Source organism: Heloderma suspectum, chromosome 2 (genome assembly GCF_057233095.1).
Source record: "Heloderma suspectum isolate Gila_16-S chromosome 2, 16-S_ref, whole genome shotgun sequence".
Taxonomy (NCBI): domain Eukaryota; kingdom Metazoa; phylum Chordata; class Lepidosauria; order Squamata; family Helodermatidae; genus Heloderma; species Heloderma suspectum.
The window spans coordinates 264,085,112-264,105,914 of NC_139459.1; the positions used below are offsets into that span (position 1 = coordinate 264,085,112).

At 40.6% G+C, this 20,803-nt stretch overlaps 1 protein-coding gene across 1 annotated transcript in view; it reads right to left on the bottom strand.

Annotated features, from left to right (window-relative positions):
* Positions 1-3,548: 3,548 nt before the first annotated feature.
* The window catches only part of RASGEF1C (RasGEF domain family member 1C), a 63,793-nt gene continuing 46,538 nt past the window's right edge, over positions 3,549-20,803 (bottom strand). The window contains exons 10-13 of the mRNA XM_084832424.1: positions 14,191-14,286; positions 11,338-11,461; positions 9,928-10,000; positions 3,549-5,304 (exon numbers count right to left, since the gene is read on the bottom strand). Coding sequence (XP_084688550.1) covers positions 5,280-5,304; positions 9,928-10,000; positions 11,338-11,461; positions 14,191-14,286 — 318 coding nt within the window. The 3' untranslated portion in view covers positions 3,549-5,279. The remainder of the gene's footprint in view (positions 5,305-9,927; positions 10,001-11,337; positions 11,462-14,190; positions 14,287-20,803) is intronic.

The following is a 20,803-nucleotide window of genomic DNA, read 5'->3' on the forward strand; positions in this document are numbered from 1 at the left end:
TTTACATAAACATGGTTGGCCTATGTGTTTTATCTTGATGTTTTGGGTTTCTCCTGCAGTAGAAAGTTGTGCATAAATGAATGGCAGAGGTGTCTTTTCAAATAATAATAATGAACTGGCAGCGGTGGGGGGAGAACAGGAGTATCCGAGAAGGCAAATACAGCCATATTTCTTGAAGGAGGAACAGGTAGCAAAGCAAGGCACAGAAGCTCAATCCAGTCTTAACTGTAGAGCAGCATTCCCAACCTGGGGTCCCCAGATGGTGTTGGACTACAACTCCCATCACCCTCAAGCAGCATGCCCATTGGTCAGGGATGATGGGAGCTGTAGTCTAACAGCATCTGGGGACCCCAGGTTGGGAAAGGCTGCTGTAGAGCCTCTTGTGGACTGAGCATGCATGCTTTCAAATACCTCTCTACAACTATGGAAGCTAAACTTGAGTAGAGAAACCAACAACAACCTCAAAAGCTAAGATTTTTCAAGAATCCAAGTTCTTCACAGATGCATATACCAGATTATACATGCTTGTGATCAAGACAAGAAGACAAGACATTAGTTATTGTTTTCACTAAATGCTGTTCCTGAGCAATGTGAAACATCACTACAGGAAGCTAATTCACATAAAACAGTATTTCTGAAGAAAAAATCTTGTTCAGATTTGATAGCACTGTGAGCCCCATGTGAATTTTCAGCTGCCTTTAATGTTGAAAGAAAAGGTTCTTAGCATATTTGAGGAATAAGGCCACATTCAAATATATGGCTTTGTCTCATTTTACACATTGAGAATAGTTTTGGTTTAACTTTTGGCAATTGTAACTTCCAGTAATATGCCTTGATCAGCTGGAGTTATAAAATTATCTTCAGACAATCCTATATAAGAAATCTTATACTACTGTTTATTTTATAGTGTGGAATTAATACAATCCTTGGACTCTCTGCACTATCAGACATACATAAAGCTATACCTGTCAAATAACAGCAAATGTGACAATACATCAGTGCTTTGAGATGCATACATGTTCTGGATCAGAGCACAAGTCATCTTTTTAGAGTACTGTTACGCACACATTGCTGGAAATTGGGTTTTACTTCATGCAGACATCATACCTGCTATGGAACACTGAAAATAAATTAGCATTTACACTTTTAAAAAGCAAACCCATTATTCAGCCACTTCTATACAATATAATGTGGACCATTATAGTAATAAACAGGCAATTTAAAAGATGCTCACATTTAAGGGAATGGCCATTCAGAGAATACACATACAGTATTCTTTATTCATGAATACATTTATCATTTTTCTGGGCCAGGTTGGAATTATCTGAGTCGACACAAAAATAGTTTTGGGAGTGGTTTCATATGGAGGGCTGTTAAGGTAAAAAAAAAAAAAAAGGGGGGCCTCTTTTCATCAGCACATATTCAGATGTTAATAGCAAACTTCTTATTAATGGCATAAAATCCACAGTTATAAAATGATTTTTAAGACTGAAACCTAGTTTATGAGAAGAATTCCCTAAAATGCACTTACAAGGCAACAGCTTATTAATTGACTGACAAGGTTCTGTTAAGCTGCAGGTGAGCTGTCCAATAGCAAGTGGCTTCTTTACTCCAGAGGTAGCACTTGGTATTTAACTTCTCACTCCTCTCTAATGTCAATGCAGCAAATCTGAGGTGGCCACTTTGTAACCCTGTAACTATTGTGTACAGCTGTGGTGCCCTCCAAACAGAAATAGTTTGCTTCAGAGAATCGGGGTGTGGGGGGGTCATCTTGTAGGCCATCTTATCCAACCCCCAATCCAGAGATAGAGGATCCCCAACAGGTGGCTGTCCAGCCTCCACCTGAAGACCTCCAGTGAGGAAGAGCTTCCCTAGGTAATTTGTTCCACCGTCAAACTGTTCTTAGCATTAAGATGTTTCTCCTAACGTTCAATCAAAATCTACCATCCTGTAACTTAAGCCCATGAGATCCTGCCCTGCTCTCTGAGGTAGCAGAGAACAAGCCTTTCCCCTCTTTTGTGTGACAGCCTTTCAGGTATTTGAAGAGTGCTATCGGTCTTCTCTTCTCCTAGCTAAACATAACCAGTTCCTTAAGCATGTCCTCACAGGACTTGTTTTCCATACTTCTGACCATCTTTGTTGCCCTCCTCTGAACCCATTCCAGTTTGTCTACGTGGTGCCCAGAACTGGACACAATACTCTGGACAAGGTCTGTAAAGTACGGAACAAATTAGAACTATTTCTTTCTGTGTCTTGGTAACACTGGTTCTGTTAATGTAAGCTAAAACTGCATTAGCTTATTTTGCTGCCACATCACACTGCTAACTCATGTTCAGCGTGGGATCAACTACAATCCTGAGATCTTTTTCACATGTACTACTGGCAAGCCAGATACTTGTACTTGTGCATTTGATTATTATTTTTGCCTAAATGCAGAACTTTGCATTTTTCTCTGTTGAATTTCATTTTAGCCCATTTTACAGTGTCATCAATTTGAATTATCATTTGCTAATGAAAATATAATGGAGAATTTTGTCAAATGCTTCCCTGAAACTAAGATAAATTATGTCTGTAACATTCCCATAATCCATTAAGCTAATAACCCAATCAAAAAGAGAGATAAGATTAGTCCTGCAGGATTTATTCTTGACAAATCCAAGCTGGCATCCACTAATCACTGCATTGTTCTCAAAATGGTTACAGACTAACTGCTTTATAATTTGTTTTAATATTTTCTCCAGTATTGAAGTCAGACTGACTGGTTTGTAGTTTCCTAGATTCTTCTTCCCTCTCGGTCCCCTTTTTGGGATAGCACTTGCCTGTCTCCAGTTTTGTGGCACCTCAGTCATCCTTCAGCGGTGTTCAGAAAAAGTCCATAAATAAAATGGCCTCTCACTTTCCATTTGGATGCTGGAGCCTGTTATGGGAAAAGCCCCCAACATATCTAATGGGTTCAAATATTGCAGCCACCATGCAGCAGCCACCAAAAACACCTTCTATATCATGGCTCTGAATGCAGAAACTGAAAAGTTTGTAAACAACTTACTACATTGGCTGAGATTGATAACATGATGCCATTTGTATACAGCCACTTGCCTGGTTGTGTCTGGTAAATAAGAAACTGTCCAAGTGAGGAGGCAAAGCTTTTCCCTTCTCTCTTTTCTGTCCTTTCCACTTTAGGTACAAATTATTAGCAAAAGTCTATGGGGATAGGCAAGCAAGCATACATTTTTCTAATAACTTTTGTGAATGTATTTGTAAAGCTGGCATAAACGTTCATGCTAGCACTAGCTGCAAGATGTCATTATACAAGATGTCATTATAAATGGAAAGAACATAAGAGAATATAAGCACGCTTTCAAGCAGTGATAATACAGGTGACCAAGTTGCCTGACCAAGTTGCATCCAAGATGCAAAGATGGCCTCATTCAAAGAAAGCACCAGTGTCAGATTCTGAGCAGCCCCAAGGGGAGTCTTAAGAGATGCCACTGCATAAACACTCAGAAGGGGAAATCAACAATCTAGCTAAATTACTATTCAAACATATCCCAGTGTCTAATGACTGCTTTATTGTTCAACAGAGTGCCAGTTCAGACTTTGATCGCTGTGCTAAAATTTTACATATGGTGGGAGATAGACGTGGCTCTCTGGATTGCTCCTATCAGCCACTGCATGTGAGAAGTAACATGTGACATGCACACGCACACATATGTCACACAGATAGCCCAATTTCTGCTTTCCTTCCAGGCCTTTTTGTAGATGAAAGGATCATGGAATTTGGTTGAATCATAAGTAAGAGCGTCACATATCTTTTTACATGTGGTGGCAGGTACATGTGGTTCTGAGACCAAGCTCATCCCATGTAGGAAATTACTGCATTTGTCAGTATCTGAATTGGTGACATCTATGATGTAACCCTGTAATGTAATCCTTTGTTATAAAACAAAACTCTAATTACGAAAACAAATGTTTGCACATCTTACCCCAATTCTTCTACATAGTAAGCAATGGGAACTTTGTATTTGGCTTCCATTCTGTAACTCATACTAAAATTATTAAGACTCTGTAAGGTTACATCTGTTTCATATGAAAGTACAATTAAGCAATTATTACTTAGTATCTGTATTATGCAGCAACTCCCATATCTCTATCAAACACCATGACAGACATGATAAGTGGCTTACTGTTCCCACAGATAAAAGCAGTGACCATACTTCATACCTAAACAGGGGAACAGTAAAACAAGAAATCCATCTTATGAACTGTGTGGTGACAATTCTTGCACTATAGTGCAACATTTCATAAGAGTGAAAAGTGTTCTCTCGAATGCACTGGAAATAACAGCCCAAATATCAAGCAATTCCCCTTCTCAAATATTCTTTGCCTCAGACATGAAGACAAAATGAGTAGGGGAAAGGGGAAAAAATACTGCGAGAGCCCTTAACAGGTTCATCTTCGATTAACTGTCAGTGAGGTAAGGCCCCTTGAAAATGATTCTCTCAACCATCAGTTAACTGAACTAGATAATATGCGACATGCTTTATATAGAGGTAAGTCAAACTGAAAGCCGTTTACTTCATCATAACAGCTTAGGAGTTGACTATATATTAGAGGGAAAATATTACAATTCATACCCAAACAGAAGGAGAAATAATGAATGTTTGCAGCTGCAATGCTTCTGTATTTAAAGAAAAACCTGGGCAGGCTTTGCATGGGTTCCATACTGATGTGGTCTTAACTTAAGTCTTTTATCTCCTGCTGTCAGAATGCTGTTCACTGAGGCTGAAGATTGTGGAGGGAGAACAAGGCAGCATGTAAGTAGATGAATGCTGTGTTTGGCAGAATTTACTTTTGACAGCGCTCAGAGCGTTACTGTCCAATACACCCTGCTTCACCCTGCTTCTGAGATACACACCCTGTACCTTTCCAGTGGAGACAGTTTGGAGTTCGCAGCACCATGACTCCCCTTGCCTTTTGCTCTTCCTTCAGAGAGACAAGTTTATACAGTGATAAGGACTTAGTTCTGGTACAGCCATGAACAAGCCACCTATCAGGCTTTCGCTGTAGAGAGTAGCTAGAAAAAATCACTGTGTGTGCAGTAAAAAGACATCTCTGATAGGTCTAGTGGATGAATCTAGTTAATCACATTAAAAAGTCCAAAAATGCACACAAAAATTCAGAAAAAATCTCCAAAATCCCAAATAGGCATCTTTGGAACCAATAGTGCAAAGTCGTTTTGCTGATCTATTTTGTCCTACTGCAGTTAAAGATCATTATCTTCAAGTCTTTCCTAAGATAGTTGATCTGCAAAGTAGAAACATGAGAATAGTAAAAAGAGAGAAAAAAACATTGTGGCATAGAGTTATTCAGAATTAGTTTGGCCACATTCCCTATTTCTGCACTGAGCAGATGGTTGGCTATACCTGATGCCCCAGTGAGGTAACAGGAGTCAAGGAGAAACTCATCCCAGAGGTAAGAAGAAATGGTGTAAGCCCAACTTCAGGAGAAGATATCATACTAGGTGACTTCTTAACTGATCAAACCTTAATGAAACCTTTCAGTTTTCATATTACCTTTTTCCTACATATATTATTTTGACACATTATCAAATAGTTCGGACACACACATACATGCAACGTCCAGTCATTTCCCTCCATGTGCCTTATAGTCTGTGGCCCAGACTAAAAATCAGTATGAAGTAAGGTGGCAAAAACTTCATTATGATTTTTTGAAAGGTGTATGTCTCTGGATTGTATTTTCATTTGACAGCCCATTCTGACTTGTTGCTTAAGCTTTTTATGATGTCATCAAGATGGCTGAAGCCATCTTTTTCTAACTTTTCTAATTTAAGCTGTAACATGTAAACTAAGAGTCTGGTTTAAAATTTTAAAACTGCTTTGGAAAGCTAATGAATTCTCTTACAAATAACTAATTGTAATAATGACTTTATCTGTTACTGTTTTCATGGTACAAGCCATATATCAAGAAAAAGTTAAATTTTCCCTCATTTTTATACAGTTTACTGCATATGACATGTTTCCTGATCCCGATATGCACCTAAAGGGTAATAATCAATTGTATGGTACTATTTTACCTTTCCAACAAGCCATAGCTTGAGCACATCGATTTTGATATGCCATAGTTAGACACATGTGAGCATATCCACGTTTCATGTAATTTTCCCCAACGTGTGGATAACAGATAACTTTGTGTTATTGCAAAGAAACATCTAGTAGTTTTATGAGTTCAGCAACTGTTCAATATGCATGCTTTTATTTACAAATGTTACAGTGTTAAAATTTCCCAACTAATAACATTGAATCTTTAATTTAATATTAATGTTTGTCACCACTGCAGTCATCTTCTGAGTTGTTCCTCAAGTTTATTTGCAAAGTCTGCATCTGTTTTCATGGTTGCTACATAACTGTAGTTTACAAACAGCAGTGCAAGCAAGTCCACTGGATAGGCATGAGCAGTAGGCGCTGGTGGTTCATGCATCCACTCAATTACAAAACTGCCATCTCTGTCTGCCACCTGCCCATAATCATTTCATACTCCCAACTTCTAGTGATTGATACAGCTCTCTGCATGCAAAAGCTTGCCATGTCAGAAGAAGGTGTTGCACCTCCATTCAATATTTATATGTCATATGCAATAAACTGTAGAAAAATGAGGGGAAATCTAACTTTTTTCTTGATCTATATCTTGTGCCACAAAAATGGTAACAGATAAGGTCATGATTACAATTAGTTATTTGTAAGAGAATTCATTAGCTTTCCAAAGCAGTTTTAAAATTTTAAACCAGACTCTTGGTTCACATGTTATTGGGCAGTATAGAAGTAAATAAATAAATAAAATGTTACAGGTAAAATTAGAAAAGTTAGAAAAAGATGGCTTTAGCCATCTTGATGACATCATAAAAAACTTAAGCGACCAGTCAGAATAGGCTATCACATGAAAATACAATCCAGAGACATACACCTTTCAAAAAATCATAATGAAGCTTTGCCACCTTACTTGATACCTATTTGACAATTTTCAGCTCTTGGCCCATGGACTATAAGGGACCCCAGAAACTCCAGGGATATACCCCCATATGATCACTGGTAGTTTGATGGAAGTAAAAACAAAAATGTTCCTGAGAGCGTCAGAGACTTGATTCAAAATTCCTGAATCCAACCAGTGCCGACTGTGTGCTGGGCCACTAGTGTACTTTTATTTATTAAAAAAAAATTTAAACCAGCCTTCATCTTTGTGGATACTGAGGCTGTGTACAATAAACATGAACAAAACAAACCATACAAAACAAAAATACACAATAAAAAACAGTAAAACAAAATCCCCCACTTGAAATGCCTGTACAAATACAAAAGTTTTGACCTGGCTCTGAAAATATTGCAAAGTTGGCATCAGTCATACCTCTATGGGAAAGGTATTTCACAATTGGGGCACTACCACAGAGAAAGCTCTCTTTATAATTGTCACATGACCTATTTCCCCTAACAAGGATACTTGGAGAAGAGCCTCTCCTGAAGATCTCCTTCAGGTATTTGGGTCCTAAGCCACTGAAGACTTTAAAGAGAAGCACATGCACCTTGAATGGGGCTCAGAAGGCAATAGGGAGCCAGTTCAGCTCCTTCAGATTCAATGTAATATGGTTCTATCTGGCCATCACAATTAAAGTTCTGGTAACTGGGCGGTCTTCAAGGGTAGCCCCGTGTATAATACATTACAGTAATCTAATCAGGAGGTTTAACAGAGTATAGATCACTGTGGCCAGACTATTCCTGTCTGGGAATGATCACAGCTGGCAAACCAGGTGAAGCTGGTAAAGGAGACTCCGAGCCACATAGGCTACCTGGGCATCAAGTGACAAAAATGGATCGAGGAGTACCCCGAAGCTACGTGTCTGCTCTTTCAGGGGGAGTGCAACCCCATCTAGAACAGACTGCACACTCATTTCTAGGACATGAGAACCACCTACCCCCAGAGCCTCCATCTTGTCAGGATTCAAGTTCAGTTTACTGGCCCTCCTCTAACCCAGTACCAAATCCAGACACAGGTTCAGCACCTGTACAGCCTCATCTTATTCAGATAAGAGAAAGAGAGTTGAGCATCATCAGCATACTGATGACACTTCACTCCAAACACTATGATGACTTTGCTCAGTGATTTCTTATAGACGTTAAAAAGCATGGGTGATAAGATAGAACTTTGGATGACGCCAGAACAGAAATGCCATGGAGTTGAGTAGAAACACCCCCACTGCTATCTTCTGAATCCAATCCTGAAGGTAGGAACAAAACACCATTATCACCATGCCCCCTACATCCGACCAACAGAGCCAGTCCAGCAAGATAACATGGTCGATGGTATCAAAACCACCGAGAGGTCAAAGAGCACCAACTGGATTATGAACCCACTGTCCCTCTCCTGACAGAGGTCATCCATCAGGACAACCAACGCAGTTTCAGTACCAAACTTGAGCTTGATCCCATATTGAAACGGGTCTAGATAATCCTCTTTTTCCAAAAGTGGCTGGAGTTGAACCTCCTTGAGTACCTTGCCCCCAAAGTGGATATTGGCAACTGGGGAATTGTTGGTACAATCTCCCAGGTCCAAAGAGGATTTCTTAAGACGTGGTCACACAACTGCCTCCTTCAAGACAGCTGGCACCGCTCCCTTTCCTAAAGAAGCATTAATTACCTCTTGGACCCACCCAAACTCTTTCTGGTAGCACTATGCAACCTCTTCCTACACTCCATCTTAAGACTATGACCAATGCAGAAATTATGACTTTAACATCAAGCCAGCTTCTCCTTCCTTCCCCACTGCTTTGCTTAACATCCAGCCTGATGAAGAGTTTTGGAGAACTTGAAAGCTTGTTCGCTATTTTGTGACATTTTGGTTGTAATGTGCTGCCTTCCTGTGGATTTGAAAATGTTTCTTATGGGTCAACATGGCTGCCTTGCTTTTTCTGAGATTGTAAGTGGTTTTTCCAAGAACTAGCTTTGGCTACTGAACAGCATTGAAATGTAGTAAGCAAGCAAATATTTAAATAAAATCCCACTACATATCCAGATGCATTTCATTTGTTAAGCAATCATTTCTTCTGGGTTCACTTGTAAATCACCCTTCCAGGACCATCCCGCTGTTCTGTGAGTCTTTTGCCACCTAGATCTATCACTGCCTTGAACATCAGAATCCCCCAGAGTTCCTCTTTCCCTCCAGAGTTCTCTCTCCCTGCTGAGTCTCCCTATGGCCCTTCCAGTGTGCTCTTTGTTAGTTTTGTTGGCTGACATTCTGCCTGATTAGCCTTTGGAACTCCTAGCTGGCTGCCCACTCTTGCACCCCACTTTCATCCGGTTCTACCTGAAAAAGCCTTGGTGTGGCTAAGGACAGCTTCTGCTTTCTATCCTTTGGGATTTATCCTGATGCCTTGGATCCCTGCACCCTCCTTCTGTGTTTGGACAGAGCATAAAAGGAAGTATAGATACATTTCTCTCCCTCTTTAAGTTTTTTTCTAACTGCTTGTCAAACTGCAACCCCCCCCCACTCCCCACTCTTCAATTGCTATTTTGTTATATTTTCCTCATTAAGACTCAATTTTCTGGGAAAGCTCTGATCCTATCAATGTTGCTCTCCCAAGTACATTATGTGAGCACTTCACTACCTAGACTATGTAATCCTAAATTACTTCTGTATCCCAAGCAAGCGTAGTAATGAAAGTGTTATCATGCTACCATTACACATGTGTGTGTATAGTTTGATCCTTACACTTCCATGTAATTTTCAGCCAAGCTTTTGGTTACTATGGAAAAGACAGGAAGCGGCAATGTTCTTCAGCATTGTACCTGCCGCATCTACACCCATATGCAACCACTTCCCACTGTGGGAAATCCTGACTCAGCAGAAATGAATGAATACCTCAAGGTTTTCCACCTCTCTTTTTCAGTTTGGTTTTCTGGACTTTCACTTTCATAGGAAGCCAGATACAAACCTAAAAGAAAAAGAAAAACAACACTGGTTATTGAAACAGTCTCAGTAGCCCATGTGTTAGTATTCTAAGAGAACAAAAAGAGATTTAAAAAACCACAGGTTGCAATCCTATAGAGTCATAGGATTTATCAGATCTCCTCCTCCAAGGGTAGAGAAAGATGTCTGCCCTTGGAGGGGAAGATTTGACCTCAGATGCCCCCTTCCTACCCCCCTTGGAAACCACCACAGCCTTACCTCTCCTACAGCAGAGCTCTGATGCTGGGGTGGGGGGAGGAAGTGTGGCAGGGCTGGGCCAGCGGGTATTCTGGAATAAGTTGTGGATTCACAGCATCCACACCTCGCCTGGCTCCCAGATATACCCCAAACAGGCTCCTGATCTATGCTAGCCCTGGAGCTTTTGTTCATAAAAACAAAAGAAAAAACCTGCTGGGGTGGAAACAAAACAGCAGAACTGCTGCTTCTCCCTTCTTGGACTCTAACAGCAGATCTCACAACATGCACTTTGCTGTTCTGAAGGATCCTGAGCAGTGCCAGAGCTATCCTGTTCTTGTTCCCTTCCTATCAGGCTTGCTATAATTCTTTATTCGTTAGTTTTGACAGCTGTTCCTTGAGTATAATTCTCCTTGCTACATTATAAATTCATGTGTGGTCAATGAAGTCCCAGCTATTGGATGAGATTAATGTAGATGAGTTTTAAAGACTGCTCTTTAAAAATCAAAAGTTCAAAAACAAACCAAAAGTCAGTCAAACCTATGGGCATGTGTAGGCAAAGCTAACAAATTCAGCCCTTACCTCTGACATGATGATAATAGGATAGGACTGAATTAACCCATTATAAAATGGTACAGAGAAACATGACACACTGGATGGGTAGGAAGAGAAATCAGACAGGAACTCATTTGCAAAGGGGAGTGATTAATTTCATGATGAAAGAACTACATCGAAAGGCTCCCTCCCCGCTTCAAGCACAGTTTAAAAGATAAATATCTCTCTGCTGAGAGCCGTGCTTTTTCCCTGCCTGCAGACATCACAAACTTGACTTGTTCTGTCTCAGAATGCTTTCAGCTGCAGCATGACCAACATTTATGACAGCCCCTTCATAGTATGGCTATCAGGCCAATTCCTCTCTGGGTAGCACAGGGATGATTTTTTACAAGAACATGCCTGGTTCAAAAGTTATTGAAAAGATAAAGGCTCAAATAATCACTATAGCAACCTTTTGTAGACAATGTCAGTGTGTGCAAGGTCAGATTCTGAAAAGCACATTTTCAATCAATAATGATGGAATAATGACAATTGTGTACCAATACAGCATTTGTCAAAACAGGATTTTCTTACCGTCTTCACTAAAGATGGGTGCAGTATGTAAATAATGGATGATGTTATCATCTCGTTCAAATGGACATTCTACTTGTTTCCATGTTATAAATTCTCCTACTTGTTTAGCTAGTTCCAGGAATTTCTACAGAGATTTTAAAAAGAAACATCTAGGTAAAAGGAAATCGTATATCATTGAAACTATTTCTGTGGCTCCAATACTCCTCAAACAAGTTAACTATTGTATGTATGTATGTATGTATGTATGTATTGCATTTCTATACAGCCCAATAGCTGAAGCTCTCTGGGCAGTTCAGAAAAATTAAAACCAGAAGAACAGCATAGAGATCCAGTGTGGTATAGTGGCAAGAGTGTTAGACTAGGAGCTGGGAGATCTGGGTTCTAGTCCCCACTCGGCCATGGAAGCTCACTGGGTGACTTTGGGCCAGTCACACACTCTCAGCCCAACCCACCTCACAGGGTTGTTGTTGTGAGGATAAAATGGAGAGGAGGAGGATAATGTAAGCCGCCTTGGGTTCCTTGCAAGAGGAAAAAAGGCGGGGTATAAATGCAATAAATAAATAAATAAAACAATATAAAATATAAAAGCTTAAAATGACAGTATACAAGTACAACCAAAATAAAACCTACAGCAATGCAGAGATTTAAAATACTGTAACAGATTTAAAACAGCAGAGCTAAATGACTAAAATGCTAAAATGCTAAAAAGGTCTTTACCTGGTGCCAGAAAGAGTACAACATAGGCACCAGGCAAACCTCTCCAGGGAGCTTGTTCCACAATTGGGGTGCCACAGCAGAAAGGGCCCTCTTTGTGGTGGCCACCAGCCTCACTTCCTTTGGCAGGGGTTCCTGGTTAATGGATCTGATATATTATTTAAAAAGGTATATGTGTGTATGTATAATTTTTTCAGTTCCGCTTTCCCTATGTTTCTGGAATATGCCAATGGAAATAAAGTTGGAATGGGATATATTAGTTTTTAGCTATAACAAAATCCTCAGATCTCAGCTCACAATACATAGGCTATGCTTTTGCTCTGACGCTATTTTGATAGCCTTTTTTATGCATATCACTGACTAACATTAAATACATGATACATGTATAAATGTATTATTACATCAACATACTGAGAAAACTATATAATAACTTAATTAATACAGACTTACTACTATCTTATTCAATTAGCAATTATTACATCTATGGGGTAAAAAACAAATGTACCATTAGCAGAAGAAAATGACTACACTAGCAGAACTCCACTGCCTTTTCCTGTTGCTCAAGTCCTAGCAGACCACTTTGTGAACCTAAGACTCACAAGCGGTTGCACAAGTGGAACCCCTTGCACATAGCTCAGAACTTGGTTTCTGCTAGCACAATGTCATTTATGCTAGTGGAATGACACCATTAGCTAGAACCCTATATTTTCAACCTATACGCTGTCCCCATCTTCTCTACAATTGCACATCTTACAGTGCAATCCTATGTATGCCTACTCAAAATTAAATCCCATTGTGTTCAGTGGGACTTACTCTGAGGTAATTTATCTGGAAGTATGATTCACTGAATTCAGTGGGACTTACTTATGAGTAGACATGGCTAAGATTGCACTGCCAGTTTTCTTAATATAGTAACAATCTCTGTTTTTATTAAAACATCAAATAGTCATAGGTATAGCTATAATAAAAATCATACTTTGACATAAAGAAATATAAATACTATCAGCAGTCATAGAAGCTAACCATAAGTAGTCATATTTAAATTGTCATTAATAAATCAAAAATAGACATAGTCAAATAGTAAAAACAAAGTCATATTTAAACAGTCAGAAAAATGCCGTAAATATTCATGAATAATCACACAGAAAAGAATAAATACCAGCAAATTTCCCTGATGCTATTAAACTGAGTAAAGTGCCTGTCATTTAAACACAACACTTGGAATTTAAAATTACTGCAGCTTCAGTAGTGAGTATGGATGAAATATTTTATCCCCCAAATGGCTATATCTGTAAAACAGAATTAAAAATATCTAATAAACATGTAAATGAAAGCATAAAGGCACATCCTCATTTCTTGTTCTTATTCTCAAATGGGTGATACAAACAGATTCTCCCTCCTCAGAGCCAATTTGCACAGGAGCCTGTGGATCGAGACTGTGTACAGGTTCCTAGGGCAGCTATAGCAGCTGCCATCTCTGAAAGTTTCTGTAGCAGGGCAGAGAGCTCCATCCTAGCCTCTCTGCAGTGTCACCACTGCTGGTACTCATCTCATAACCCTCTTCAGCACTGGTTGGCTTCTTCAGGGAGCAGAGAGAAGGAACACAGAAGTTGCTGTGACTTTTCTTTATTGCAACTTCCTCGTCTCCACTGCCTGAAGAAATCAGGTGCCGCTAAAGAGGGTGAGTAGGCATAGGGTAGTAATGGCTGTGCTGCTGCTAAGAGGGCTGGGATACAAAGAACCCTGCTGATGAGCAGAAAACACTTTAGCATGGTGGGAGTAAATATTTTTGCTTCTGACTCCATCCCCTTGTATCACATCAAATCCTTCTCCACAGGGTCTCTTGACCTTCAGAAGAGGGCTTTCAGGTAGTTTGAGGGGTTGTTGTGGGAAGGGTGCTGGGAAAAGCCCTGGTGTACATGTAATGTTTTGCACATGACCTTTTAGATCCTGGCCTTTGAAACTGAAAAGAATTTATCAACTCATTTCTCTTAAAAAGTTCTGCTGGCATTTACTTTTGAGGAAATCCTGGGAAATGATCCTTTTTTGTTTGGCCATGGTCTTTGTTACATCACACTGAAACCTAAGCACAAAGAACTCATCAGCCATGAACTTGATAAAGATGCTTGCTGTCCTTACTTCAAAGTTGACATGTCCATTTGGAAGACGGTTAGCACATCCTTCATTTAAAAAGTAAATATCTTTGATCAGTAGGCTGAAGAAGGGGATCACAATCTGTGAAGAGAATGACATAACTATTATCTTTGCAGTTCTGTTATGCATGACAGAACAGCTCATTCACAAGAAGAAAAGAGAGATTAACTTTTCAATGTACAATACCCTAATGAAGCAACACTAATACTAGCTAGGCCTAGAGGAGGTGGAATATAAGAGATAACTTTAACAGCCTATAAAATAACTGCAACGCTGAACAGATTTTCCCTGTGCACTGCATACTGGCAAGCTAATTCCACAAAGATTAAACATATTGTAAGGTTTCAGTTATTACCTGTTCATATTTCAGTGGCACTCATTTTTAAGCAATGATAAGTCTTTTTGTCAATAGGAACATTTTCAAAAGCAAACTGATTAACTTTCAACAGTCTACAGCTGGACAGGAACAAGCCAAAAAATACAATAAGGTTGTGACATGCTACAGACATGGTAAAGTGAACATTAACATTTAAACTCAAACAAGCAAACATAGTGAAGTGACTGAAAGATGATAATTTATGTTGCAAAGTTAGTGGATGTTTCATACAGACCACCTGATGTAAATACCACAAACATCAAATGAAGCAACACTTATTTACTCTGGGTATCTTGTCTTATACCATGTACTGTTTCATCTTTTGGGGATTGTGAACTGTTCCATTAAGCTTATAACCTACCAGTTCTGGGGCTCAGTCCATGTAGAAACAAACAAAATTCCAACAGATGCAGGAGAATAATGTAAAGATCTAAGTAATACAAATCCCAGTCGAATTCACAACACATTTTGAGCATCAAGCTCTTCATCAGGGCACAGACAAAGCTAACAACCAGCGCTGCTTCTTTAGAAGAATAACCCTGGGAGGCCCAGAAGGCACTACTGACAATTATTGCTTTACAAACTAGATGCCCAAACTGCAATCATATATATGGTATTCTGAAGCAGTACTTATTTCCAGATAACCCAAAGATACCAGGAATGTGCTGCTGAGGCAGGGGATGATTTTGTGCTACACCATGGGCAGCAAAAATGTCTTGGCCAGCCTTAACTTTGCCCAAAATGTCTCTTATCTCTTCTACAAATACTTCTCCAAATAAAAACAAAAATGGAATTTATTTTCTGCTATGTTATGTTCGTAATCTGAAAGGCATATATAATGCCTATTCCTGTGCTACTGCCTTCACACTAGACCAGCCTTCCCCCATGTGGTGCCCTCCAGACTACAACTCCCAGCATTCCTGACTATTGGCCATGTTATCTGGGGCTGATGGGAGTTGAAGTCCAAAACATCTGGAGGGTACCATGTTGGGAAGGCTGCACTGAACACTGTTCTTGGATTAGGTAAGCCTGACAGTGGTCCCCAGAAGCAATATTCACCCCATTATAGCTTCACCTGTACTGTAGCTTGCAAGAGTCATCTATGGCAAGCTCCTCTTCAGCCATAATGCCTTGTATTGTTGTATGCAATACAACACTTTGTATTGTATTTTGAAGATTACAATTCATCTGGATAGCAAGTTCCTGTCTCTTCTACAGGAGCTATATTTTCCATTGAAGTGAGAATGAATATGTCAGGTTGGCATAACTGTCAAGTATATTCTCTGGTCTTTTTGTAAATGAACAACTATAACCTGCTAAGTACACACCGAGGTACTGCAGCTTTGAGGAAAAGTAAGGCTCTGGGAAAGAGTGACCAAAAAAGTAGTAATTTGATTTGGCACCGAATGTCCTCAAGTTATTGATGGTACTTTTGTGCTGAGCAGTATGCTAAGCATCCAAAAAAAGATGAGAGAGAGAAAATCCCAGGAGGGGATTTGCCCTTTCTGATCCTACAGCATTCAGGAGGATGCAGGACAGGAGTGAGTAAGTGTTTGATAAGTTGATAGTGTATCAGCTGCTTTTCTCCAGTCATCATCCCCTATCATAAATCCAACTGTAACCTTAAAAAAAATAGTCCAAATGTGGTGCCACAAGTTACAGAGCTGTAACAAGGTATAATTATCTGTGCTTCTTCACATACAAATTGCAGCATGGGTGGCAATAATCCACACTGAAACCCTGGCATAAATGCTGGTTATAGCAGCATCCATTTCAATGGGTGCTCAGAGCTGCAAGTGAACATGTCAGTCAGTCCCAGTGACCCTTTTGACCCTATTTGCACTTGTGCCTAGGGGTATGTGCAATTGTCCACAGGAACAGGAGCCTCTGAAGAATATATATAGTACCCTGAAAGCCATATCTTCCTATGGCCTCTGCATCATCAAATAACTAAGTAGGATGATTGGAACAACCACTGCACTGGCGTACCCTGCTGTCTTGTGCTGGCACAGCAAGGTGGGTTGGTGCAACTATGCTTGACATAGTGTTAAAGAACATGAGAACATCCTGTGGGTGTCCATTTTGCTACAATTATACTGGTGTAAATGCTTCTGCAGGGCTTCCAAGCACACACTGGTGGTATTAATCTAGCTATGGACAGGATCCTCCTACTTTTCCTAGACCGGGGTGGGCAATATGTGACCATCCAGATGTTGTTAGACTGCAACTCCCATCATGACTTACATTAACTATGCTGGCTAGGGCTGATGGGAATTGTAATCCAACAATATCTGGAGGGCCATGAGTTGTCCACTCCTGTTCTTGACTCCTCACCCCAATTACTTTTTATCTCTACCAGACTCACTTCTGGTATTGGTTGGGAAATAAGTACCTGGAGGAAAGGCTGCAGGGCGGTAAGCTATACAGGTGGGGGCGATGGTTCTGTATTGCTTACCTCGATGCCCCTTTTGTTGCTTCTATCAGATTCCCCCCACTCTGCTTTCTTCACAATTGTGGCAGATCCAGTCCAAACAAACAATTCTGCCGCTGCCACAACTAGTTTGCACTTTTTATGATGCCATAAGATTTGGTGGGGATTCAGGATATATTGGCCCTGTTCAGATGCACATTGGGGAAGGGTGGTTAGGCTAAACCTGATGCCTAGTGGTTACTGCTAACCACTACAAGTGCTATTGCTACATGTTCAGGTAACCATGTTCCGCAATGTGGTTAGACTAGCCATTTCCTAACCACCCTCCCTCCCTCAGTCTTCTGGATGGGCAGCCATGCATCCCAACGACCGTTGCACTGTCGGCCATTTTGGTGCTTGGTGCTGCCAGCCATTGTGGTGCTCAGTGGTTCAGCAGCCTGCTGCCCCCTGTGCTGCGGCACACGGGCACATCCTGCAGCATGGATTCACATGGTCTGAGATCCGTCTTTCCTATAATTGCTGCTCACCACCGTAATCCATCCCTCTGACACACTGTGTATTTAAGCATCCCCTGCAGCACAAACAGACATGGTGGCCATCAGGGATCAGCTGCCATCGCTTCCGCTGACCATTTATGCCACTGCAGGTGCAGTGCCGGAGTCCATACTGCCTCTGCAGTTGCATTGTAGCAGGTGTCATTGCACCCAGAGGCACCTAACCGTGTCCACAGCATGCCCATAGTGGAGGAAGGCCAGGGCACAAGTGGCCATGAGCCGCAGTTCTATGCTTGCTTCTCTGCTGGCATGCAGTGGGCTGTTGCAGGCGCAGTGTATTGGCAGGCTCATGGCATCTGCATCATCTGCTGCTAGGCAGATCTCAACCACAGGGATCTACCACTCAGGCATGAGCGGCTACTCCTTCTTTGGCTGCACTTGCCATGGAGCTCTATGGCAGCTGTCAATTAACCATGGTGGCTGTTCAGACATCACACTAAGCCATGGTAGAGCCCACTAACCATCTTGCAGCAAGTGGTTAGTGAACGTGGTTAGTCCATGGTTAATAAACCACCATGGTTGGGACAGATGCCTGTTCAGATGTCACACTAAGCCAACATGGTTAGTTCAAAACTCCTAACCATCATGGCTTAGTGTGATGTCTGAAGAGGGCCACTGAGTTCTAATCCTTCCTTACCAGGAAGTCACTGCAGGCCACATTGGGTGAATATGGTTTGCTTGTAGCATACTACAGGATTCTATTTTGTCACCGATGCCAGTTAATATTTACATTAATCCACTAGGAGAGATTATCCAGAGATTTGGAGCGGGATTGTTATCCATATGCTGATGATACCCAACTCTATTTTTATGTTTACATCCAATTGAGATGTAGTCCTGTAAGCCCTGAAGCAGTGCCTGAAGGCTAAAAAGGGACTGGAGCAATGCTAAGAAACTGATGACAGAGGTCAAGGATCCATGTGATCTAGGGGAAGTAGGTGAACATATTCCAGGAAATAATAGCAAGTTCGTGACGTGGGAGAACCCCTGGTCCTAGAACCTCAAGTGGCAGCAATGGACAAGAGTGTTTTCTATTAATTGCACCTGACAGTCTGGACAACAAGGGCATGACAATTGCCATTCACATCTCAGTAACCTCAGTGATTGACTATTGCAATGTGATCTACATAAGACTGTCCTTGAATAAGGTTCAGAAGTTTCAGCTAGTGAAAATGTAGCTCATTCCTAATGGGGTGCGTGTGTTACTGACTGGAAAGCATATAAAACAAGTTCTGTTGGTCGTACTGGATGCCTGGGTTCTAGGCGCAATTTAAACTTTAAATTATAAGACACTGGTCATATGCTACAAAGCTCTATTGAGCCTTGACCCAGCAGATATTACAGATTAATTATCTCACATACATTTTCATATACACTCCTCTCAATGGGAGAAGCACTGCTAGAAGTATCATTGCCCTGTGGGTTCCTTCTTGGTGATGACCCGGCAGCTATGGATTCCCTTTTGAAAAGACACCTTCCTAAACTCCACCGCTTTGGTCACTTGGAAAGCAAGTGCAAATTCTCTGCTTAGTCAAGTATTTTTAATTAATTTCAGTAGCCTTTTTGTTAATTTTTTTTTATTGTTGTATTTGTCAAGACATTTAACGGTATTTGTAGTGTTTTATATTGCATTTTACGGTCATTGTATAAAGGTGCTGTAGGCTTCCCTGTTCTGGAAGGAAAGGGGAGGTACAAGACCTAAAAATATATATAAAAATTGGAATGGCTTTTCAGAGATAGTGCATTTGGTTCTAGCCCTTTCTGCAAGTAGATTGAGACTTTTCTGTTTTTATTGCTAGTTCTTATATTTGGTTTGCTGCCACTACTTTTTGTTGCTGGATTTTAAAAATCTCTATTTTATTTGGATTGTCTTCAATTGTTGCATTGTTCTCTTGATTTTATTATACTGCAAACTAATTCCACATCCTTGTAAAATATAAATTCGTATCTACTGACTTCCCGTAAGAATTCGGACTGTTGCCTATGCTCTGGTAACCTCCAAGTTAGATTACTGCAATGTGCTCTATGTGGGGCTGCCTTTGAAGACAGTTCGGAAGCTGCAGCTCGTGCAAAATGCAGCGGCCAGATTGATAACGGGGACCCGAAGGTCCGAACATATAAGACCAACTCTGGCCCGCTTGCACTGGCTGCCTATATGCTTCCGAGCTCAATTCAAGGTGCTGGCTTTAACGTATAAAGCCCTACAGGTCTAGGTCTACAATACCTGATGCACGCCTCTCCCAAAATGAGGTCCGCCTGGCACCAACACTGTTATCTTTTCGGTGCCAGGTTAAGACCTATCTCTTTTCCCAGGCATTTGGCAGCACATGATGACATTTATAGGTTCTGGATGTGTCTTTAGTTATGACTGACAATTCAAAGTTGTTTTTAGTTATATGTTGTTCGTGTATATTGTCTGTGTGCCTTTTTATGTAAATGGCTTTTAAACCTTTTATACTGCATTTAATGTTTTAACTTCTTTAAACCACCCAGAGAGCTTCAGCTATGGGGCAGTATAGAAATGTAATAAATAACAACAACAACAACAACAACTCCACTTGATCCCAGTAAGTTTCTGAGTTCAGTGCAAAGTACTGGTCTTTAAAGCCCTACATGGCCTAGGACCCAAATACTGGTTGAATCAAATTCTCCTGCATCAGTCTGCCCATCCATCGAGATAATCTTCTGAGGTCTTTCTCTGGGTGCTCCCACCATCTGAAGTGTGACTGATGGCGACTGTAGAAAGCACTTTTTCAGTGGTGACTCCTCACTTTTGGAATGTCCTTTTCAGGGGCATCTGACCAGAGCCTTCTTTACTGTTGTTTAGGCTCTAGGCAAAAATGTTTGTGTTCCTAGGCTTTCAAGAACTGGTAATGATAGCATTTTAAACTTGGAACAGTTGTTATTTTACTGACTGCTTGAAGGGCTGTTGCTGTTTTATATGTTGTTTTAGTTTGTATATTGTATATTATTATTTTCTTTTTTAACTGTACTTTTATTGTTTCTAACTACTTTGTTAGCAATGCTGGGAACATAAATGCATGTCCTGCACTGAGCAGGGGGTTGGACTCGATGGCCTTGTAGGCCCCTTCCAACCCTACTATTCTATGATTCTATGAAGATGCAGAATATAAATTATGTCAATAACAAATAAATTTAGTAAATAATAACAAGAAGAATACAATACTGTCGACGAATGTACCCTAGCCTCCAAAGAGTACAGAGTGCCAATATGCA